General features: G+C 44.6%; 1 protein-coding gene across 3 annotated transcripts in view; it reads left to right on the top strand.

Moving 5' to 3' along the window:
- The first annotated feature begins 1,186 nt into the window (after positions 1–1,186).
- The window catches only part of ect2 (epithelial cell transforming 2), a 103,760-nt gene continuing 79,285 nt past the window's right edge, over positions 1,187–25,661 (top strand). Inside the window, exons 1-6 of one of the 3 annotated variants that reach the window (XM_052073359.1) lie at positions 1,187–1,487; positions 2,035–2,174; positions 10,269–10,348; positions 20,780–20,869; positions 22,732–22,914; positions 23,321–23,410. In XM_052073359.1, coding sequence (XP_051929319.1) covers positions 2,042–2,174; positions 10,269–10,348; positions 20,780–20,869; positions 22,732–22,914; positions 23,321–23,410 — 576 coding nt within the window. In that variant the 5' untranslated portion in view covers positions 1,187–1,487; positions 2,035–2,041. Of the gene's footprint in view, positions 1,512–2,034; positions 2,175–10,268; positions 10,349–20,779; positions 20,870–22,731; positions 22,915–23,320; positions 23,411–25,661 lie in introns of all 3 variants that reach the window. The other 2 variants (XM_052073360.1, XM_052073361.1) reach the window with 2 other exon arrangements.

Raw genomic sequence — 25,661 nt, 5'->3', positions numbered from 1 at the left:
CGCCAACAACACAAATCCATCCTCACACGCAATTCCCTCATCGACCTCAACTACTGCCTTTCCCGTGCCCACTTTGACCACGACATCATCTGCAACTGTTCACTCTTTGATGTCCCGTTCGTCCAGCACTCCGCCACTGACTTCGTGTCTGGCGCCTTCATCAAGCCAAACCACGCGCAGCGGCCGACGAGTCCGCTTCACCTCCTGTCCGCTATTCTGACCGTTCCGTCATTCCTACGGCTTCCTTCCTTCATCGCCTGTGCCGACTTCGGATCCAGGAGGGGGGCCCTGTAGTGATGCCACTCAAGTGAAGCGCGACTCAGCAGTCGATAGTCCGCTGCTCTCCGCTGTGTGTGCATCAGCGTGAACGTGTACGCATTCACGTCTTTTGGCTTCAACCCATCAGTGCTGACGCAACGGACGTTACATATCAAAGAGCTTTGATCTCTTTCAACAGCTCAGCTAGCCTAGCCATGACAACAGCTAAGCTCGTGGAGTTGAGACGACACCACGCTTGAGGTCGGACATACACACTCTCTCTCCAGTTATATGTATGTTTCTCTTCTTTTCTTTTTCTATCCAAATATATATTTTTCTACAAACCATAGCTGTCCTGTCCACGTCTTCTATCATCCCACCGGGATTTAGCCAGCGTATTTATAAAACACCCAAATCTCTTTAACTACACTTGAACTAAACCTGTTTCCAAGCTTTGCACTACAGAAGACTGCTATTTCTAAAATCCATCATCCATCCACTGGTTCGACTAGGATTCACTTCAAAGAGCCGGCTACTCAATGAGTACCTAAACAGATCGGCTAGCCTATATGTATCAAATATTACTACAATCTTGCTTTTCCCCAGGTGATGTCACTGTAACTGATGCTTTAAATAATGAATACATTTTCGAAACAATTGGTTCAGCGTTGTACGTAAAGTACGTTTCAAACACTCGTCCTGAAAAATATTATGACACCAGATAGAGTCACACAGTAGTCGGAAAAGTGAGAACGCCTTGCAAGTACAGTATAAGTGAGTATTATGCCTGCAGATGTAACCATTTTTTAAAAAAGATTCCTCATATGTTGCGGTTCGAGATTTGAACGAAGTAACCAATCAAAAGCCTGTCCAGGCGGAAACTGGACTTCTCTCGCTATTCTTGTCCAATCGGCGCGCGGCGCAATGTTTTCCGTGCTTTTTGAACTGAAACAGTATAGCGGTTGTCATTTCCTCATATTGTGTTTCTATGCGGTCAAGAAACTGCGGAACCACACATCGACTAGGATTATTAAACGGTGTTTAAGGGGATTGGCAGGGGACTCTACTTTTAAAGAAGAGATGCTCCGGAATCAAATAAGATATTGATTGTTTTGTGAAGCTTTTAGCCAAACAGCTAAATTAGCTTCAGAGTTTATCCGAGCTGGCTAAACGGTCAGCTTTGCGGAATTGTTGTTTGAACAGAAGCTTCACGACGGACCGGATTCCCAGTACGTAAATGAACGGAAATTCTGGTCAGTTTTGAAAGTATTTTTGTGTGTTGTACGAAAGTTTGTGCAACCTAACGACGCGTATTCGAAGCATGTAAGCTTGAATTGCCTGAAACTTCAACGTATTGACCAGCATAGGGCGTATTGGTAATATGAAACAGTTTTTTTGTTATATTCTGTATCGAGTAAAATGTTTTTTCAATCTCTACTACAGGTCTAGGGTAATAACTGGTCTTGTTTGACGAAGTTTTGACAAGTACAATACAAAACATGTTGCCTGTCAATCGCGCTAATTGTATTCTGCACTCCAATGTTCGATTAGAGAATGAATGTATTTTGTGTGTACGGCAGCGACGGTACAAACAACAACAACAACTCAACAAAAATTCGATGTCACTGTGTTCATTTCAGGGGTTTCAAATTTAACACAATTTTGTATTGCTGGACTGCGGCATTACATTGTTGAGTCATGTCAAGGTTCAAAGTTTGTTTTGTTTTTCAGTTGCTGCCAGTCATTTTAATTCTCTCATTCTTGGTGCCCCTATAGCCTTGAGATGGCTGACAATAGCAACATAACTTTTGGGACAGCTCCAAGTCTTCTGGTGGATTCATCCATATATGACTCAAGGATAGAAGAAACCGCCAAAGACTACATACTTCTCGGCATGAGAGGTGACGATGGAGAAGGTAAGTCTGCATTGGACAATGCGTGTATCATTTGTTCATTTGTTTTTAAAAACAAAACGTCAACTTAAAAAAAACGACGTGTTTTGTCAATAGTCGTTCCAAAAAATTGAAAAAAACGACGACTCATTTTCGAATGCAAAATATGAGATTTGGACGTTTTGTGTACTTCGTAAATGGGTTTATTCCGCAATCTGGGCTTTCACCGGACTCACTGAAATGTCACAATTTTTAAAAAGTTTAATATGTGGGCATGAGTACACTCGAAATCATCCCAAAACAGCTTGCTGCATTTTAAGGCAATTTTCATGTGGTTTGTTTAGTTGCAAACGTCAGATATGTGGCTATGTAAAATGTGGGGTGAGAATGTCTTTTTAGCAAAAAATCAATCGTGACTATGAAGGAAATAGTGAGTCGAAAGCCAATCTCCATTTGGTCCATGAGCTCCACATGTATACAGGCACTGTATTACATGTTACAAACCCAATTCCAATAAAGTTGAGAAGTTGTGTTAAACATAAATAAAAACACCATGCAATGATTTGTCAATCATGTTCGACCTAGGCCCAGTGGTTAGCGCGTCAACCTCACGGTGCAGAGGTCCTGTGTTCAAGTACAGCTCCGGCCTCCCTGTGTGGAGTTTGCATGTTCTCCCCAGGCCTGCGTGGGTTTTCTCTGGGTACACCGGTTTCCCCCCACTTAAAAAAAAACATGCATGGCAGGCTGATTGAACACTCAAAATTGTGTGACCGTGAGCGTGGTTGGTTGTTCATCTGTGTGTGCCCTGCGAATGGCTGGCAACCACCACCTACTGCCCGAAGACGGCTGGGATAAGCTCCAGCACACCCGCAACCCTTGTGAGGATAAGCGGGATCGTTAAATGGAAGGATGGACTGATGTGCTCTTTCGTGTAGTGCTTTAATTTACTTCTGTTAAACCTACTGCATCCCCTGCTGAAGACACCTGGCTTTGATCGAGATGTGCTGTTTAATTTTATTCCTGTTTACAGGTTGCCTTTTAATTCTAACATTTTGGAAAAAATGGTGCACACACAGTCAAAATCTTTCTTGGATTAACAAAATCTCATGGGGGTTTTCCAGTCAGGTTTCAAGATGGTGCATAGAATAGAATCAGTGATGTTAAGACAGGGGTGCCCAAACTTTTTGGATCGAAGATCTACTTTTCGATCAACTAACCTCCCGGGATCTACCGGTACCCTTACCGGCGTGCGCACGCACACACACACACAAATTTAAGATTTACCTGCTTTATTTTATTTTTTAATTTTTTTGTGTGAAAATGAGACTGATAAGATGATTAGTGTGCAGTGTATAATAACACAAAAAATATATTACTAACATGTACAAAGACACACAAATGGTTGTTTTTTTTCTTCTCGACACTCCTCGGATCTACTTGGGACCTTTCTTAGATCTACCGGTAGATCAGGATCTACCTAATGGGCACCCCTGCGTTAAGAGTTTTCAATAGGGCTGTTCACACGGCAAGATTTGGTCCGGTGCTGCGCCGGGGCTGCCCCAGTAGAGCGTTCACACGTGCAAATTAGCTCCGGCGTAGCCCCGGAAAAGAGCTCAGGGAGGTGGGTCAAATATTTGCTCTGGAGCAAATGCTCGTTTGCGAAGCAACGAGCCAGCAGAATACGTGGTCCACTGTATCGAACGCTGCACTTAGATCCAACAAAACAAGAGATGCAGTCTCCAATGTCATTTGCTTGGAGGATATCAGAAGGGCCGTTCACACGGCACACATTTGCTCCGGCGCTGCACCGATATATTTTGTTGTGATATATTTTGCACCGCAGCAAATTGTGTGGAGCGTTCACACGTATAAAGCCGCTTAGCGGGGCAGCCCCGACACAGTGTCGGGGCTGGCCCACTTGCGTTCACACGGCAGTTTCTGCAGCGGAGCAAAACGACAGAAAACAAACGAGCTGTCGTGTTGGTTCTTTTTAAAATGTACTGTATGCGGCCCGGTAGTCCAGTGGTTAGCACGTCGGCTTCACAGTGCAGAGGTACCGGGTTCGATTCCAGCTCCGGCCTCCCTGTGTGGAGTTTGCATGTTCTCCTCGGGCCTGCGTGGGTTTTCTCCGGGTGCTCCGGTTTCCTCCCACATTCCAAAAACATGCGTGGCAGGCTGATTGAACACTCTAAATTGTCCCTAGGTTTGAGTGTGAGTGCGAATGGTTGTTCGTTTCTGTGTGCCCTGCGATTGGCTGGCAACCGATTCAGGGTGTCCCCCGCCTACTGCCCGGAGACGGCTGGGATAGGCTCCAGCACCCCCGCGACCCTAGTGAGGATCAAGCGGCTCGGAAGATGAATGAATGAATGAATGTATATACACAACTCAAGTGACTACTGGACCGGCATGTCCTTCTCCTTCTCGGTTTCAGTGCCTTCTGCTCGAGAGTGACCGCCCAAGAAAACGTAAATGACGATGACTTCAATGACACTCAGAAAAGCAAACACTAATGCGCCAAACAGAAAATCAAGAGAGGAAATCACAAAATAAATTTTATTGGGTGCGGGGGGTTGTGAACAAACAACAAAGGAACAAACAACTCCGAGACAGTCCAGTCTCCTACAAAAGGAAAGATGTTACTTGCCAAGTCTTGTGTCGTTATGAATCAACACATTACGGAAGTCCGACAGAGCACGAAAGCAACGCATTCTCGCCATACGTACTCTTCACAAGCATTTGCTCTGGAGCAAATTTAACCCAGTTGCGTTCACTCGTGCAAATTTACACCGGTGCACCGTACCAGGTGGGCATTAGCGGAAGTGCTCCAGAGTGGTTTAGATCCTGTTTGGCTCACAGGATTTTTGTTTTTGCCTAGGTTGCTCTGACTCCTGCTCTGTATGGTTCTTTTTTTGGGCCCTGCTGTTTTCACTTTAATTGCTGCCCTTCGGTCCGATCCAAAGAAAACATGTTATTTCCTTCTACTGCGATGTGGATGACAGTCAAATCTAAAGGATGCGTTCTCCTTAAGACCACTTTTGTCCTGTCCCGAGGAAATGACAGTATGGATGTCACTGAACACACAAGTTAAGATGTATGGTCCCAGTGGCCATTGTACATCCCACCCACTTGGTCTGGGCCACTAGTGTCTTAATGAAAGCAGTCCTTAACTTGGGTTTTAAACTGGGACAGTGATTTTAAATTGGATCGCCAAAACAGTGTTATGTTAGATCCAACCTCTTTCATCTAAGGCAGCTGGCTCAAGTAAAGCCCTTCCTTTCATAACGGCACAGTTGGACAGCCCCGGGCCGTTTGTGTTTTTTGCGCCTGTAATGGGCAGCATTTTTCACAGTGCCATTTTGTTTAGCGGAAATATCTGTGCTGTTGGACAGTCTGAGGCTGGATGGATAGATGGCTTGTGTCGCCGACAATTAGAAGACAGGAGCGTCAGCGCAGAGCGCAGATGCCTATGTGGAAATGTGAGTCACCGCTTGAAATTGAAGTGGATTTTCATGGGACCTGAGATTTGAGCCAATCTCATTTTTTCGTCAATGGACGCAACAGCTTCTTGTTTGCTTTCAAACTTGGCGCGTAGCAGATGTGTGCACATTTTCAGCATGACGTCTCTGATCCACTGGTGAAAGGACACTTTAATTCTCTCCTCTTTCAGAATTGCTTCAGACAACAAAGTGTATGCATAAAAAAGTGGTTAAGATTACATCATCGTCTGTGTCTTATGTATTGTGTTGTATTATTTTGTTATTTTATGTTAACTGTTCTTTCATCTGTGCTGTATGTTGCACATAGAGCATACAGTCAAACCTCGGTTTTCGTCCATAATCCGTTCCAGAAGACTGTTCGAAAACCGAATTGTTCGAAAACAGAAACCACGCTCTTTTTAAAGAGCTTCCTCGTCTATCCGAAGAAGCGTCACTTCCTCGTGTAAGGAAGGCGAGAGTAGTCAAATGGTGCATTCGAGTGCGCTCAGTTTTGTTCGAGAACCGAAATTTGTTCATCATCCGAGGCATAAAAAACTCAAAATCTTTGGTTGAAAACCAAATTGGTCGACAACCGAGACGTTCGAAAACCGAGGTTTGACTGTATTTGACAATAAAGTTGACTTGACTAAAAAACAGCAATCCACGCCTTTGTTATACCTCTGATAGATTACTGTAATCCACTTTATTTTGGAATCAACCAGTCCTCCCTCAAGCATCTCCAGTTGGTCCAAAATGCAGCCTCACCTCCTATCTGGAGCTCGTAAGAGGGAGCACATAACCACAAATTTGTCTTGTCTTCAGTTACTCTCAGTACATTTTAGAGTAAGATACTTATGTTTGTTTTCAAATCTTTCAATGGCCTCGTCCCAGATGACCTCTCTGAGCATTTTTACCCGTATGCACCTGCTTGGTGCCTTCAGGTCTATGAGCCAGACGCTATTGTAGGTTCCAATGACTAAGCAGCCCCTTAGAGGGGATTGAGCCATTTCTGTTGCTGGTCCTTACCTATGGAATAACCTTCCATTCAATGTTATGCAACCCCTCCTCCCTGTTTATTTTTAAAACATCGCTGTGAAGACACATCTTTATATATTTGGCTTTTGACCTAATGAGACTCACACTGTTCAATAGTTTTTTACGGTGTCAACTGTATATGAGTAAATCATTAAAACTGTTTAAACTGACCGTTTTCACTTTATTTTGTTGTTGTATTATTATTCCATGTTATACTGTACTGTATGTAAAGTGCCATTTTTATATCTGCAGCTGTGAAATGCGCTCTGAATAAAGTTGCGTTGTATTGTTCTTCAACACACATTTTTTGGGGGATATAAAAATTAGAAGTAAAACAGTAATTTGATGAAATCATTTCTTATTTATTTATTTTAAGTTAATGTTGTCACAAGTCCAAGTACTTTTATACCTGGAAAAACAGCAGTGTAAATTCAATTTTTAAAAATGTTTTTCTAAACAAAAAAGTACCAATTAAAAATACGGTTATGGCACCCTACTATGATGATTAAGAGTCGGAGTATTGATAAAATTTTTAACGACACCCACACCCCTCATCTGGTTAAAACAAATCATTAGGTCAGATTGTCAAAAATAGCATTTCTCCAAAGCTTGAGGGAAGAATTTATTAGTTTTTATTGTGATAACTTGACTTGTAGTGTCGGAGATGAAAAAGTTCTGGAAAGTAATTTCAAGAAAAAAGTCACAACTCTGAGTTTTTGTTTACCTAACAATTTTAGAATATTATTTATTTATATATTTTAGTGAACGACGGGAGCCGGCTCCTAATAGAGAGCCGCTCTCAATAGGAGCCGACTTTTTTTTTTTTCTCCTGTTTTTTTCCCCCCCCTTCGGTTAAAGCCGCACGTGATTGGTCAACATCCGTGGTAGAAGAGGGAGGGGAGGGTTACATAGACACATTACAGCTCACCTTTTGACTGGTACTCGTAAGAGGGAGCACAAAACTCCTACCCTAGCATCCCTTCACTGGCTCCCCATTCATTTTAGAGTTATTTTCAAGATCCTCCTCTTTGTTTTCAAATGTCTGAATAATCTCGCGCCACCTTACCTCTCTGAGCTCATCCGCCCCTACACACCTGCCCGGCGCCTCAGGTCTGTGGACCAGTCTTTGTTAGAAGTACCAAGAACTAAACTGAGGCTCAGAGGGGATCGAGCCTTTTCTGTTGCTGGTCCCTCTCTCTGGAATGACGTCCCACTGAACATTCTGCAAGCCTCGTCGCTGCCCATCTTCAAAGCCCTCCTCAAAACTCACTTGTATTCTTTGGCATTTGACTCAGCATGACTTAGATTTGTTCTTGGTTTTACTGTTTGGTGCTTTCTACCACCTTTTATTACCGATTTGTTTTACTGTTTATTGTGCATGTTAAATCGCAACTTGTACAGCACTTTGTATGCAGCGATGGCTGCTCTATAAATACTGTGGATTTGACTTGACTAATCGCTATGAAAAATATTATGAAAGTCTTGGTTATTCTATAATTTACTGGTTGTAGCATGTTAACTTTAGGAATAAACATCCGTCACAAGGTGTAGTAATGCTCATGTTAACTGTTGATAGAACTAATGATGACGTGTGTTAGATTCTTTTGTCAAATTGATAGTAGATTACACATGCATTGTCTTGGGAAGAGGATGTCAAGCCACATCAATACTTACCTGTATTAATGATTCACAGTAAATTAATCTTTGCAGTTTGACTGCACTCCCACTGAACATTCGGCAAGCCTCCTCGCTGCCCATCTTCAAAACCCTCCTCAAAACTCACTTGTATTCTTTGGCATTCGACACATCATGACTTGTCCTTGGATTTACTGTTTGGTGCTTTCTACTGTCCTTATTACCGAGTTGTCTTACTGGTTATTGTGCATGTTATATTGCTCCATGTACAGCACTTTGTATGCAGCGATGGCTGTTTGAAAGTGCTCTATAAATACAGTTGACTTGACTTGACACACACGCTGCAGTGAAGAGAATGGGGAGGAGTTAGAGACACTGAGCATCACACGAACAGGAGAGACAGGGAGACGAGAGAGAGCTCGATAGCACGACAGAGAAAAAACCAACAAAGTGGAAAGGTGAGAACATGGATAGGAAACAGTGATATTTGGACTCATTTCAACTTAATTCATAGTTCAAAGGCAGCGTGTCGACTGTGTTAAAATATCCAATACCAGATTTTAATTTATAATTTGTTGTTTGGTAATCAAAGCTTACTTATGTTGTTTTACTGTAAGTAGTTAAAAGCTTGTAAATATACACAATCAGATTGGAACTTTTTGTTGACCTTATTTTGAGATGGGTCTTTGTTTTTGTACTTTGTAATTTCTTTTTTGTAGCACTCCATGTTGTACTCCATGTTGAGTATGTTCATAAGAAGATAAATAAAGCCATATAAATAATAAATATTTTATGTAATGTATATTTTTTACATTAGTAATTCATTTTACACATTCATTCATTCATCTTCCGTACCGCTTGATCCTCACTAAGGTCACGGGGGGTGCTGGAGCCCATCCGAGCCGTCTCCGGGCAGTAGGCGGGGGACACCCTGAATCGGTTGCCAGCCAATCGCAGGGCACACAGAGACGAACAACCATCCACGCTCACACTCACACCTATGGACAATTTAGAGTGTTCAATCAGCCTGCCATGCATATTTTTGGAAAGAGGGAGGAAACCGGAGCACCCGGAGAAAACCCACGCAGGCCCGGGGAGAACATGCAAACTCCACACAGGGAGGCCGCAGCTGGAATCGAACCCGGTATCTCTGCACTGTGAAGCTGACGTGCTAACCACTGGACTACCGGGCCGCCCATCATTTTACACATAATTTTACATTATTTTTGGGAGTGAATTAATGTAAGCAACAAAAAATGAGAAGGCATTTAGGAGCTGAAAGAGTCCGCTATTTTTAGTGAGCCGAGCCAAAAGAACTGGCCGGCTCTCTAAAAAGAGCCGGAATTCCCATCACTAGCTTCGACTTCACAATACAGAGTTACGGGTTCAATTCCAGCTACGGCCTTCCTTTGTGAAGTTTGCATGTTCTCCCCTTGCTTGCGTGGGTTTTCTCCGGGACCTGCGGTTTCCCCCACATTCAAAAACATGCATGGCAGGCTGATTGAACACACCAAATTGTCCCTAGGTGTGAGTGTGAGCACAAATAGTTTCTGTGTGCCCTGCGATTGGCTGGCAAACGGTTCAGGGTGTCCCCCGGGTACTGCTCGGAGATGGCTCGGATAGGCTCCAGCACCCCCCGCGACCCGAGTGAGGATAAAGCGGTTCGGAAAATGAATGAATAAAAGTTTAGTCGTCTGATACCCCGATAATTTTGCTCATGGTTAATCAAATTTCGGCACATGCCTAAACGATACCCATCCGGAGGGGTTGATATCTCTTGAGACAAAACTGTTTCTAACAGATGCACAAATCACAGAATAGTAAATGCAAGACCATTATGGCTTAATTCATGTTTTTCAACCTACACTGTTTTTTTTTCAACAAAGATTACCGGTAATTAAAAAAAAATCTTAACAATTTTTTTCTCCCCCATCACCGTCTGTCTCTCTCTGTTTCTCTCTATCACACACAGATATACTGCCAAAAGTGGAGCCAAGGATTGTTCTCGTGGGAGAGGCAGGCAAAAATGCTCAACTGGTCAAAGCACTGCAGGTAGATGGAGTCTGTAGTTACTCTTAAAAAAGGGAATAACAAGAATTCAGAGAATGATAAATGTGTGTGTGTGTGTGTGTATATCTGAACACACACCACACACACACATATACAGTATATGTTTGTGTATATATATATATATATATATATATATATATATATATATATATATATATATATATATATTAGAGCTGTCAAACGATTAAAATATTTAATCTAATTAAAAATGCAACGCCTCTCCGTGAGCCGTCACCTTACCGTGGTGGAGGGGTTTGTGTGTCCCAATGATCCTAGGAGCTAAGTTGTCTGGGGCTTTATGCCCCTGGCAGGGTCACCCATGACAAACAGGTCCTAGGTGAGGGACCAGACAAAGCACGGCTCACAAAGCCCCTTATGAAAAATAAAATCGATGGTCCTCAGTTTCCCTTGCCCGGACGCGGGTCACCGGGGCCCCCCTCTGGAGCCAGGCCTGGAGGTGGGGCTCTTTGGCGAGCGCCTGGTGGCCGGGCCTACACCCATGGGGCCCGGCCGGGCTCAGCTCGAAGAGGCAACGTGGGCCCCCCTTCTCATGGTCTCACCACCCGTGGGAGGGGTCAAAGGGGTCGGGTGCAATGCGAGCTGGGCGGCAGCCAAAGGCGGGGACCCTGGCGGTCCGATCCTCGGCTGCAGAAGCTAGCTCTTGGGACATGAAATGTCACCTCTCTGGCAGGGAAGGAGCCCGAACTGGTGTGTGAGGCACAGAAGTTCCGGCTGGATATAGTCGGACTTGCCTCCACACACAGCCTAGGTTCTGGTACCAGTCCTCTCGAGAGGGGTTGGACTCTCTTTCACTCTGGAGTTGCTCACGGTGAGAGGCGCAGAGGAGGTGTGGGCATACTTATTGCCCCCCGGCTCACTGCCTGTACATTGGGGTTCACACCGGTGGACGAGAGGGTTGCATCCCTCCGCCTGCGGGTGGGGTGACGGGTCCTGACTGTTGTTTGTGCATATGCACCAAACAGCAGCTCAGCATACCCACCCTTTTTGGAGTCCTTGGAGGGTGTGCTGGAGAGTACTCCTGCTGGGGACTCCCTTGTTCTACTGGGGGACTTCAATGCTCACGTGGGCAATCACAGTTAGACCTGGAGGGGCGTGATTGGGAGGAACGGCCCCCCCGATCAGAACTCGAGTGGTGTTTTGTTATTGGCCTTCTGTGCTCGTCACGGACTGTCCATAACGAACACCTTGTTCAAACATAAGGGTGTCCACATGTGCACTTGGCACCAGGACACCCTAGGCCGTAGTTCGATGATCGACCTTGTGGTCGTGTCATCGGATTTGCGGCCGCATGTTCTGGACACTCGAGTGAAGAGAGGGACGGAGCTGTCAACTGATCACCACCTGGTGGTGAGTAGGCTCCGATGGTGGGGGAAGATGCCGGTCCGTCCTGGCAGACCCAAACGTATTGTGAGGGTTTGTTGGGAGCGTCTGGCGGAATCCCCTGTCAGAAGGAGTTTCAACTCCCACCTCCGACAGAGCTTTTCCCATGTTCCGGGGAGACGGGGGACATTGAGTCCGAGTGGACCATGTTCCGTGCCTCTATTGTTGAGGCGGCCAATCTGAGTTGTGGCCGTAAGGTGGTTGGTGCCTGTCGTGGCGGCAACCCTCGTACTCGCTGGTGGACACCAGCAGTAAGGGATGCCGTCAAGCTGAAGAAGGAGTCTTATCGAGCCTTTATGGCCTGTGGGACCCCAGAGGCAGCTGACGGGTACCGACTGGCCAAGCGGAACGCAGCTTTGGTGGTCGCCGAGGCAAAAACCCGAGCATGGGAAGAGTTCGGTGAGGCCATGGAAGCCGACTTCCGGACGGCTTCGAGGAAATTCTGGTTCACCATCCGACGTCTCGGGAGGGGGAAGCAGTGCACCACGAACACTGTGTACAGTGGGGATGGGGTGCTGCTGACTTCGACTCGGGACGTTGTGAACCGGTGGGCAGAGTACTTCGAAGACCTCTTCAACTCCACCAACATGCCTTCCTTGGAGGAAGCAGAGCCTGGAGACTCTGAGGTGGGCTCTCCTATCTCTGTGGTTGAAGTCACCGATATGGTTAAAAAGCTCCTCGGTGGCAAGGCCCCAGGGGTGGATGAGATCCGCCCGGAGTTCCTCGAGGTTCTGGATGTTGTGGGGCTGTCCTGGTTGACACGCCTCTGCAACATCGCGTGGTCAACGGGGAGAGTGCCTCTGGATTGGCAGACCGGGGTGGTAGTCCCTCTTTTTAAAAAGGGGGACCGGAGGGTGTGTTCCAACTACAGAGGGATCACACTCCTCAGCCTCCCTGGTAAGGTCTATTCAGGGGTGCTGGAGAGGAGGGTCCGTCAGGAAGTCGAGCCTCAGATTGAGGAGGAGCAGTGTGGTTTTCGTCCCGGCCGTGGAACAGTGGACCAGCTCTACACCCTTAGCAGGGTTCTCGAAGGTATGTGAGAATTCGCCCAACCAGTCTACATGTGTTTTGTAGACTTGGAGAAGGCGTTTGACCGTGTCCCTCGGGGAGTTCTGTGGGGGGTGCTTCGTGGGTATGGAGTACCGAACCCCCTGATACGGGCGGTTCGGTCACTATACCACCGATGTCAGAGTTTGGTTCGCATTGCCGGCAGTAAGTCGGAATCGTTTCCAGTGGGGGTAGAACTCCGCCAAGGCTGCCCTTTGTCACCGATTCTGTTCATAACCTTCATGGACAGAATCTCTAGGCGCAGCCGAAGCGTTGAGGGGGTCAGTTTTGGTGGCATCAGTATTGCAACCCTGCTTTTTGCAGATGATGTGGTGCTGTTGGCTCCTTCAAACAGGGCTCTCCAACTCTCACTGGAGCGTTTCGCAGCCGAGTGTGAAGCGGTTGGGATGAAAATCACCACCTCCAAATCTGAAACCATGGTCCTCAGTAGGAAAAGGGTGGAGTGCCCCCTCCGGGTCGGGGGGGAGATCTTGCCCCAAGTGGAGGAGTTTAAGTATCTTGGGGTCTTGTTCACGAGTGAGGGCAGGAGGGAGCGAGAGATCGACAGGTGGATCGGTGCAGCGTCTGCTGTGATGCGGACGTTCTATCGGTCTGTTGTGGTGAAGAAGGAGCTGAGCCAAAGGGCGAAGCTCTCAATTTACCGGTCGATCTACGTTCCAACCCTCATCTATGGTCACGAGCTATGGGTGGTGACCGAAAGAACAAGATCCCGGTTACGAGTGGCCGAAATTAGTTTTCTCCGCAGGGTGTCTGGGCTCTCCCTTAGAGATAAGGTGAGAAGCTCTGTCATTCGGGAGGGGCTCAGAGTCGAGCCGCTTCTCCTCCACATCGAAAGGAGCCAGATGAGGTGGCTTGGGCATCTGATTCGGATGCCTCCTGAGCGCCTCCCCGGTGAGGTGTTCCGGTCATGTCCCACCGGGAGGAGACCCAGAGGAAGACCCAGGACACGCTGGAGAGACTATGTCACCCAGCTGGCCTGGGAACGTCTCGGGATCCCCCGGGGACAGCTGGAAGAAGTAGCTAGGGAGAGGGAAGTCTGGGCTTCCCTGCTAAAGCTGTTGCCCCCGCGACCCGGCCCCGGATAAGCGGTAGAAGATGGATGGATGAAAAATGCAACTGTCATAATTAACTCAAATGAACTAAAAAGTTAATCGGGATTACTCGCATATTTTTTATCGTTTCTGAATTTCCTTATACATTTTTTGTCCTATTTTTCCCCATTTTAATGCTCTCATCAACTTGGAATCATGAATCAGTTTTCTATGTGCCAAATGCAAATATTTACTGAAATAAATAATAAGTAATTTTCAATTTTACATGAACATTTTTCACTTGGAGCAGTTGTTCACACATAATCTCACACACAATATTACTGTCCATCAACAACAGTGAAAAAAAAATATTTTGTCACACAACAGCTGCTTTAACAGCTTTTTTAATGAAATCAAAACGGAGCAATACAACATTATAAAGTGCACATGTAACGTAAACTAGTACTCAGCCTATAGTGGATTTAAACCATGGTTGCATACTTCGTTTTTCTCAAGTTTTCTTTGAACACGGCAGTCTGTTTCTGTATGTTTGTTGGAGAATAACGAGACCCCGGATACCAGTATTCGTTATGTGCCGCTGTATTCAAAACTACTGGCCGTACAAACAAGCGCAAGCACTTCCCCCGTGCTGCTGGGGCAAACCATTCTGAAAGAGGGGGGTTTCATGCCCCCTAACAAAGTCAGGCTATGTTGATTATGTTGGTCCTTCTTGCGCGGAAGTCTCTTTACGGTTTTTGTGTCTACCTCATTTCGGATTACTACACTTGGTTCGATGACAACACTGGAGACGTTTTATTTTCGCTAGGTCGCTACCACTGCACCGCTGAACTTTCGTTGTCATGTTACCGCCTCTGCGCACCGTCACTGTCAGACGAACACAGAGAAGCTCCACCGCTCTATTTATATGGACATGGAACGCTGTAACATTCCACACAAAATAGTTCCAAACAAGTAACAATCGCGTCAGTGGCATACATCATATGATACACAGTGAGACAAGAACGGGTAACTTTGGTCTTGTCAGTGGAGCAATCAGGCAGCTTTTTAAAAGTAAACTTTCCATTCATAAACTCTTTAAGTATCCGTTTTCGGTGTCTCGCGCTGCCAAGGCTGGCAAAACAAAAACGGCCGGGTACTTCTGCAGTGCGCTTGTTGTTTTGTTTCTGGTGTATTTATAGAGCACCGTAACATCCGCTTGTGACGTGTGCCGCGTTAATCTCGCGAGAAAAATGTAATCCCGTTGAAATTTAAATTAATGCCAATAAAAACGTGCTAAACTGACACCTCTAATTATACACACATATATATATTCATTCATTCATCTTCCGTACCGCTTGATCCTCACTAGGGTCGCGGGGGGTGCTGGAGCCCATCCCAGCCGTCTCCGGGCAGTAGGCGGGGGACACCCTGAATCGGTTGCCAGCCAATCGCAGGGCACACATAGACGAACAACCATCCACGCTCACACTCACACCTAGGGACAATTTAGAGTGTTCAATCAGCCTGCCACGCATGTTTTTGGAATGTGGGAGGAAACCGGAGCACCCGGAGAAAACCCACGCAGGCCCGGGGAGAACATGCAAACTCCACACAGGGAGGCCGGAGCTGGAATCGAACCCGGTATCTCTGCACTGTGAAGCCGACGTGCTAACCACTGGACTACCGGGCCGCCCTACACACACACACATATATATATATATATATATATATATATATATATATATATATATATATATATAGCGGCTGGATAGCTCAGTTTGGGGCTTGGGGCTCAGTTTGGGGCTTGGGGCAAAAATGAGCACATAACACCATCCAGTGTGGGTCCTTGGGCAAGATCCTTCACGCTAATGCCTACCTCATACAATGATGAGAGACTCAGACGTCGCCCGGCCAAACAAGGTCTGCGTCAGGTGCTGGGGAACCAGAGCACCTTGATGAAAAATGGGCTACTGGAACAAAGCGGAGATGGGCGAGATGCAATAACATGGCTCTGTTGGAATGCTACTACTCAAGCAACCCTAGTCAGAGGGGTTACAGGCAGAGAATGTGGGCTAAATGGTTACTTCGAAACCCACAGTCACGGTTGACCACGAAACAACTAGTAGCTCAGTGTTCCAACATCCACAAACGGCAACTGCTGTCACATCTTGAGATTGATGAGGTACAACGCATATTCCATGGTGAAGGGCCCCAGGCTGCCAGATCAGAGGAGGAGGTCATACAAGAGATTGGGAGGCAAGCCCCAATGAATGCAGATGATGAGATTGGGTGGCCAGCCCCAATGAATGAAATGCTGAGCGAGGCACCAACTGACCTGAAAGCTAAGATCATGGTGAGAATGAAAGCTGGGCAACCTAGAAACCGATTACAACGGCTATGTGAAGTACCATCTGAAAGTCTCATAGAAAGTGTGAATGCAGCACTGAGGGCGATCCCTACCGTAACGATCACAGAAACCAATGAGCTGATACACGCTTCAGCATCAGTGATCCTGGAGACTCTGGGCTATAAGAGCAACCATGGAAGCCATGAGATACGTTACCCACCATGGAAAAACCGGTTGGAGGCTAAGATCAAGGCAGCCCGGAAAGATGTGAGTCAATTGACAGAGGCTCAGAGAGGTGTGATGAAAAGGCCGATACCCGAGAGGTACATCCAGATGACCATACCTGAAGCACTCGAAACTGCAAAACAAAGGCTCCAAGCCTTGTCCAGTTGCCTAAAGCGGTGCACGAAAGAGAATGAGGCCAGACGAATAAAGAGACTGTTCGCAACACAACCTGCGAAAGTGTACGCTCAGTGGCAGGGTCCTAACAACAGAGCTGATCCACCAAGACTGGAAACTGAAAGGTACTGGAAAGGCATATGGGAGAAGGAGGTTGCACATAACAGCAGTGCACAATGGCTGGTGACCCTGAGAGAGGAGCACAGCAACCTCCCTGAACAGAACCCAGTTACCATAACAGTGGCAGACATTCAGGAAAGAGTCTTAGATATGAAGAACTGGACAGCACCAGGCCCGGACATGGTCCACACCTACTGGCTAAAGAAACTCGCAGCACTCCATGAGCGCCTAGCAGTACAAATGAACCAGCTGCTGAGGGATGGGACTCACCCAGAATGGCGAACGATCCTGATCATGAAGGATCCCTCAAAGGGTGCAGCCCCATCCAACTATCGGCCAATAACCTGTCTCTCCACAACATGGAAGCTCATGTCAGGCATCATTGCGGCTAAGATAAGTGGACACATGGATCAATACATGAACGAAGCACAGAAGGGCATTGGTAGAGATACCAGAGGAGCCAAACATCAGCTCCTGGTTGACAGAACAGTCGCTCAAGACTGCAGGTCCCGACGTACCAACCTGTGCACAGCTTGAATTGATTACAAGAAAGCCTATGACTCGATGCCACATACATGGATCACTGAATGCTTGGAGTTGTATAAGGTGAACAGGACCCCAAGAGCCTTCGTTGCGAACTCGATGAGGATGTGGAAAACCACACTTGAAGCCAATGGCAAGCCACTTACCCAAGTGTCCATCAATTGTGGCATATACCAAGGTGATGCACTCTCCCCACTGCTGTTCTGCATTGGACTGAATCCCCTAAGCCAAGTAATCACCAAGACAGGCTATGGATACCGCCTCAGAAATGGAGCTACTATCAGTCACCTCCTCTACATGGATGACATAAAGCTGTATGCTAAGACCGAAAGGGACATAGATTCCCTGATCCACACAACCAGGATCTACAGCAGCGACATCGGGATGTCATTCGGGCTTGAGAAATGTAATCGGATGGTGACTAAGAGAGGAAAGGTAGTCCGCACTGAAGGGCTCTCACTCCCTGAAGGAACAATAGCAGACATTGAGGACAGCTACATGTACCTTGGTATACCACAAGCCAATGGCAACCTCGAACTGGCAACAAGGAAAGCGGTTACGGCCAAATACCTCCAGCGAGTGAGGCAAGTCCTAAGAAGCCAGCTCAATGGCAAGAATAAGACCCGGGCAATAAACAACTATGCCCTGCCAGTGATCAGATACCCTGCAGGAATAATAAGGTGGCCAAAGGAAGAGATTCAGACCACGGATGTTAAGACCCGAAAACTCCTCACCATGCATGGAGGCTTCCATCCCAAATCCAGCACCCTGAGACTGTACGCAAGCCGAAAGGAAGGAGGCCGGGGACTAGTGAGTGTGAGAGCCACTGTCCAGGATGAAACATCCAAGCTCCATGAATACATCAAGGAGAAGGCTCCATCGGATGACGTACTCAGAGAATGTCTCAGACAATGGGGAACAGAAGATGAGGCGCTGGAAGAGGGACCATCATGGGAGGACAAGCCCCTACACGGGATGTACCACCGGACCATAACTGAAGTGGCTGATCTCAAGAAGTCTTATCAGTGGCTAGAGAGGGCTGGCCTGAAGGACAGCACAGAAGCACTCATCCTGGCTGCTCAGGAGCAGGCCTTGAGCACCAGAGCCATCGAGGCCCAGATATACCACACCAGACAAGACCCAAGGTGTAGGTTGTGCAAAGAGGCACCTGAGACGATCCAACACATAACTGCAGGGTGTAAGATGCTGGCAGGGAAAGCCTACATGGAACGCCATAACCAGGTGGCTGGCATAGTCTACCGAAACATCTGTGCGGAGTATGGACTGGAAACCCCAATGTCAAAATGGGAAACACCTCCGAAGGTGGTGGAGAATGACAGAGCGAAGATCCTGTGGGACTTCCAGATCGAGACTGACAAGATGGTAATGGCGAACCAACCAGATATCGTGATCATAGATAAAGGGCAGAGTAAAGCCGTTGTAGTGGATGGAGCGGTCCCAAGTGATGGAAACATCAGGAAGAAGGAACATGAGAAACTCGAGAAATACCAAATGCTCAGAGAGGAGCTGGAGAGAGCCTGGAAGGTAAAGGCGACAGTCGTGCCTGTGGTGGTCGGAGCACTCGGGGCAGTGACCCCCAAACTAGATGAGTGGTTGCAACAGATCCCGGGAACAACATCGGACATCTCAGTCCAGAAATGTGCAGTGCTTGGAACAGCAAGGATACTGCGCAGAACCCTCAAGCTTCCTGGCCTCTGGTAGAGGACCCAAGCTGAGTGAGGGACGGACACCACCCGAGGGGTGAGATGAGGATTTTTTTTTTTATAGTGATAATTTTAGTTTAACCTCAGTGAGTCCCAGGGACTCGCTGATCAGAAAAGTATGAGTCCCATTATGCATTTAGAGAGTCCCAAATTTTCAATTGTGAAATGGTTTACTTATAAATAAAATGTATTATTATTATTATTATTATTATTCAATTGCATATGATAATAACACAAACAACAATATACATTGCTAAGAGGTTTATTTCTTATATACTTCATACAAGATTTGCTGAGAAATAGGTCCTTATTTCATCCCATGGTTCATCTTTGACCTCATAAATTCTCCTCTCTTTACTCTGCTTACTCTCTTACTCTGCAATTTGCCTCGTAATCGTGCCTCCCGTCGTATCTTGCTCTCGTGTTCTGTGCATACATTACAGGTGAGTTTAGTGAAACGCCCTTTGGACGATTCATACGAAAAATGAGACTGGCATTCCCATTTCTTAAATGTCGCAATTAGTAGACCTTTGTGTGTGTTTTTTTTGCCGCCATCTCAAACTGCCATCCGCGCGATTTCTCAGTTTGCGGACTAAGATAGCAACCCGCATGCGCACATAACGTTATCTGCCCCCCCAACACTGAAAACAAAACAAAACGAATGTAAATTAGAAGAAACACACTCACACCCACACCCACACCACACCACAAACACACATACAAGCACAGTGAAATAACGTTGATCACACAGGAGAGAGTCGATCGCGTACAGTCAACTCGTGTGCGGTGACTTTTATGTGAAACGATTTTTCGGTACCGTCAAAATAACGCCACAGAAACGGCACACTAACAGTAACGATCGTTACCGTGAAATTCTCAGGCCTGCCGTTGTTTTTTGTAGTTGTTTTACCTTGCGTCCCAAAAACGCACATTATTTGGAACTGTACGTCTCGCGGGAAAATTATGACGCAGAGTTAGATGGCTGTGTGTGTGTGTGTGAGTATATATATACTTTATCTATCTATCTATCCATCTATCCATCTATCTATCTATCTATCGCCACTGATATATATATATCAGTGGCGATTGCTCTCAGACTGCAAGGGAAGCTTGCAGACATTCCCCTAAAATGTCAAAGAATAAGTGATCAAATATATTAATGTAAATTTCATTGTGTGCACATGTCATTGACTAAATATGCACCACAACGTGCTCAACTTTTGTTCCGAATCAGCTTCTTCTTACTGGTTACGACGCGACTCCCTTCTCAATCATCCCGCAGCTTCGCTGTGCTTTAAACGGTGGACGCTGAGCATCCGCAGAGCGTCTACTTCCCGGACCTTGAGCGTCTCAAGAGTTCAGGGTCGGTTGTCCCAATGCGTTGAACGGAGACGACTCATTGGATACAAGCTGTTTTTTGTCTCGCCCACGGATGCTCGGCGTCTCTGGGACTGGATGGCAGCCGGAGGGTTCCGGACGCCAGGCATTTCTGCATCAGATTGGATGATCTGTCTGAGGCTGTGTGCTGGTTTGATTGACATCGAAATGAGCCAATCACTGACCTTTTAGTGTAGGCATCCGTGTAAGCAATTTTTCAATTATTTCATAACAAATATTTCAGGTGTCATTGACGTCATCACACCTGACGAGGCATCATTCTGAAAACCTCCCGCCTTTTCCAAACCGTCAAATTAAAACATTATGGCATTCTACTATTTATGTCATCCACCACCAATCTTTGACATCCATTTGCCTCAGGTTTATTTATTTTTTTAAACAGGCTGTACGAATAATGGAGGTCCCTGTGGTAAAGATAAGAGGAGCTGAATCATGTCCAGAAGAGAAAATGATGAAGTCCATTGTCAACATGGTACATTACAATGTTTTTGTGAAAGGTGTTGCATGAGTACTAATTCACGCAGATGACATCAGTGACTAAATGTGGCCACGCCAAAACTGGTACATGACAATGTTTTTATGAAAGGTGTTGCATGAGTACTAATTCGTACTGACGACATCAGTTACTAAATGGGGCCACGCCAAAAAGTTATGTGATGGCTCAAACTGTCACACTTTATTCTACACCTATGCAATTCTACATGTGAATGCTATACCTTCAACTTTATTCATTAACACTCTTCTACTTCATTGACTTTATTATTAATATTATACAAATTATTTTTGTATTTTATTCCTCAGTTTTTCATGCTGGTAGTTCTTCCACCTTTTGTCAACTCTCACCATTCCAACTTCAACCATCCCTTCCTGTCTTGAATTTTTCTCATGACAAGAATTCATAGTTTTCACCAAATTTCACATTTTCACCACAAAATTCACCATTCATTCCCAATAGCACATTAACATTGTTCTCATTTGAAATGAATAACATTCAGCTCATTCTATTCCCCCGAGAAGGATTCTCGACATTCCAAAAATTCACACACACCAAAAATGTAATGTTCCAGTAATATTCCTATATTTTGACCTCCCAATTCACCAAATATGCACTGGTAAATATATTTTGAATTTTAGAGGTATATAGAACAGGGTGGTCGACTGGTTAGCCCGTCCACCTCACAGTGCAGAGGTGCAGGGTGTATCTGCTTACTGCCTGATGACGGCTGGGATAGGCTCCACCGCCCGCGACCTGGATAAGTAGATTAGAAAATGGTGGATGTAACAGCCAAGACCTACAAAAAAATCTCTTGGAGCCATATACTAAACTTCACAGGAAGTCTCCTGTTTTTTTTCTCTTTCATATTTGTAGCCATTTTTGGACTTTTACAGGGATCACATTTTTAAAAACTCAGACGAAATATATATATTTTTTACAATTGTCTTGAAACAGCAGCGATTTCATCCTAAAACGACCGGCAAAAGTTTTGTATTTTTATCTTGAAAATAATTCGAAAAGTATTGTTTTCTGATTTTATTTCAGTATTACACAATATTCAAACTTTATTAGAATTGGAATTTGTCAATGTATTGACTAAATGCGTTTCAATCTTTTGCAAGAAAAAATTGATTCATTCATTGAAATTAATTACTGTATAAGACAGTGTTTTTTGCATTGAAATAAGACTGAAAAAGTTGGGGTCCTCTTATAATCAGGGTCTAGACATTATACCCATTCACGATGCTAGATCGCGCCAGATATCATTGAAGCAAATGCTGAACTTGACTCTCCAGGCCAAAGTGAACCCTTGTCACGAAGAATAAAAATAGCGGTAGCACGAAGAAGAAAAATAAAAAAATAGCGATCAGAAAGAAAAGAGAAGAAAATAAAAGAAGAGATAACAGAAAATGGAGAAACGTAGCGATAATCCTGAGAAAAGTGGGTCGAAGATCGGCCAGGTTAACCGGCAGCTGAGGAGGAGTTATGATGTAATTTACATTTCAAAAACCAGAACCCATTCATTGACGAATGTGATTGCACTTTAGTTTACATATTTAAATGTTCAGATATTAAGATTTGAATGAGGCAAAATAACATGCTTTTTCTCTCAGATATATTGTTATCATTTATTTCAGATGTACTGTACTTATTTTCTGTATAAAAATTAATTTGGAGTTCAAAAAGTCTTTTTCTCAAACTTGAGTCTTCTTATAGTCTGATTATAAGCGAGTCGTCTTATAATCAGGGCCGTCTTATATTCGGACCAATACGGTATTTTGTCTCAAAGATTTGGCCTGGATTTGGTTTAATTTTATTGGTTTTTTTTCCATCCACAGGAAATCAACACCCCTTTCATAATAACCGACAACATCCAAGAGTTCAGTGATGAAGAGAACACTGCTTTTGAGACGGTGTTTGTCCTCACTGACTTTAAATGTCCAGATTACCATGACCTCTATCAGCGTGATAACAGGATTATAGGCCCTCCTGTTGTGCTGCGCTGTGTTTTAAAGAAGGAGGTAAGATGATCATGCTGATTGCATTTAAATTATGTGCGCATTAGCTTTTTTTGGTCTTGTCTCTAACTTGAATGAACGTGCCAATTAAGCATTACAGAGAAATGGGTGGGATGAACATTGAAAAAGTGAAATAATCGAATCAGACATTCAAAGTGATGCAAAATAAAATGAAGTAATGAACCTCAATAATTATGAAATAACCGAACTCGAAATGAAACAAAAATGATTTGTATCGGAAAATCAGTTTTGATTCAGAAGATGTGAGTGCATTGATTTGAACGAATCATTACAAATATGTCGAGGTACAAATATGGTACATTGGGACCTTGCTATTTGCCAAACAAGTAATGTTTATTCATATGTATGTATTTTGAATAGTGTTTAACGTATTTATTTATTTTTACAGCCACTACCATTTTCATGTCGGCCTCTGTACTCCACCACGATGCTCAACCTATCACTGTGTTTCACTGGATTTAGGAATAAAGTAGAAATGGTGAGTTCATTCCTTGATGCCCTTTATCTCTCTTTTAAATTATAATGTACAGTACTACTTACAAAATTAATTAGTTCTGCAAGAAATTACTTTCTCTAGAAAATGTAAGTAGAGACATGTTTTCCATGTTAATGCCCTAATCTGTTACACCACAAGTTTTCTTAAGCATAAAAAATATCAAAATATGTAACAAATACATGTTACAATTAGATTATTGCACAATAAATGAGAGTTGTACATAATGTAAAAAACAAATGTAGTAATGAATAAAAATTATGGTCATTTAAGTTTTAACTGCGTACTCATCGTGTTTTGCCCTCTTTAGTTCATGTTCTCTCTCAGAAGTGGGTTTTGCTTGGCGTTTTGTAAAGAACAAGCAAAGAACGTCTGCTTTTGTTGGCTTTTTAACAATCCTTCGAAAATGTCCCAGGCAAACATCAGCATAGTGAGCGATCGCCCGACTGGTGAACACTTTTTCTGGGTGATTCGCAATCACCCCGTCATTCGCCTCCTTTGGGCGAATGACTGGGACACTGCATCGGCACCCATCTGTCTATCGACACACAGACACACGGTAGAGGTCACTCTTAGCCAATGGGATACCAGGATGATGCTCGGGAATAGCCAGTGGCAGAGCAGCAGCTCTATGTTGCGTTCAGGAAACTTGGAGCTGCAAAAGCAACCCATACTATATTTTTACCTTTTGTGTCTTGAAATTTCTTTCGTAACAAGAGGCATTATTTTCCTGCTGAAGCGTTTTGTAACTTGAAAATTTCGTATCAAGAGACGTTCATAAGTAGAGGTACCACTGTACATTTAATAGCTTTCCATGTGTGAAACCTATTGGCTTGGCCTTGTGTCTTGGACTTGTTCTTGTGGTGAGCATGAGCTCTTTTGTAATGTGAATTTTGATTGAATAATTTATATTTTTCGGATCTATTATTTAACTTAACAGAATGCTACTTAGTATCTCTTGTATGGTTGTTAAGCTCTACATTTGGCTTGAAGTAGTTTAATTCATTTTGCTATTTTAGAAACCTGCTTTGGGGCTACGGCTGAAAATTAGCATGCTAAGTCCAGCGCATTTACATGGTTTATTCTTGTGTTGCGGAACGTGCACTGTCCCAATGAAATAAAAAAAAGTTACAGTAATTTTCAAATAATAAAGAAAATGGCAGTGACTGCTTTAATGATGAGAGCTGTGCAGTCAAGCCAAAATTTCATGCCTCAATAATTTTCTGAGATTTTGTATGTCGGTTATGATAACGATACCATGGGTTCAGTGAAAATTATTGTTTTTTTTTTCTTTTTGAGAAAACAAAATTTCAATCCAAATGAATGTGTAGTGTTATTTTATGAACTACTGACAGCTATTGAACAACAAAGTCAGCAATAAATTAAAAATAACATTTACATTGTACTGCAACTGTGCTTGAAAGATAAATAACAATTTTATGTGGGAACAGAAGTGTTAGTTGTGGTTGCGTGCGTTAAATACATGGTGTGTGTTGGTCTAGACCAGGGGTGCCCATTAGGTAGATCCTGATCTACCGGTAGATCTAAGACACATCCCAAGTAGATCCGAGTGTCGAGGAGAAAAAGAACAATCAACCATTTGTGTCTTTGTACATGTTAGTAATATATTTTTTGTGTTAATATACACTGCACACTAATCATCTTATCAGTCTCATTTTCACAAAAAAAAAAATTGCGCTCCATCTTTTATCGTCATGATTCTCATTCAGAGTTTGCTTCGTGTACAATTCACCGAGGGCACGAGCAAAGCATAGGACTCTTGGAGGGTCCAGGGAAGCACTTTAAAACAGTACGTGTGAGCTACAATAGTTAACAGGCTGCAAAAATGCGTCGCATGCCTCAGTTTCAAGCTGTTTCTCATCACGGCGTACGCGCGTGTGTGCGTGTGTGCGTGTGTGCGCGTGCCGGTAAGGGTAGGTCCCGGGAGGTTAGTTGATCGAAAAGTAGATCTTCGGTCCAAAAAGTTTGGGCACCCCTTGTAGACTCCAGACCAATTTGGCCATCCACGACCTGAGTGAGATTAAGTGGTTCAAAAATCTCTGGATGTGTTGTGTTTTTTGTCGAAAAACAAAACCGCTCTCCACTCACCCCCGCACGTAAACATGGTTGTGTGTGCACTGATGCAATACATGGCGATGTAATGTGTGGACTCCCAGCTATATGAGCTATGCCAGTCCGAATTGCATTTCAAGGCAAAAATGCACATCATGTAGAT

This window comes from Hippocampus zosterae, chromosome 8 (assembly GCF_025434085.1).
Source record: "Hippocampus zosterae strain Florida chromosome 8, ASM2543408v3, whole genome shotgun sequence".
NCBI lineage: Eukaryota > Metazoa > Chordata > Actinopteri > Syngnathiformes > Syngnathidae > Hippocampus > Hippocampus zosterae.
The sequence above is the reverse complement of the archived record's forward strand: the minus strand, read 5'-3'. Positions and strand labels throughout refer to the sequence as shown.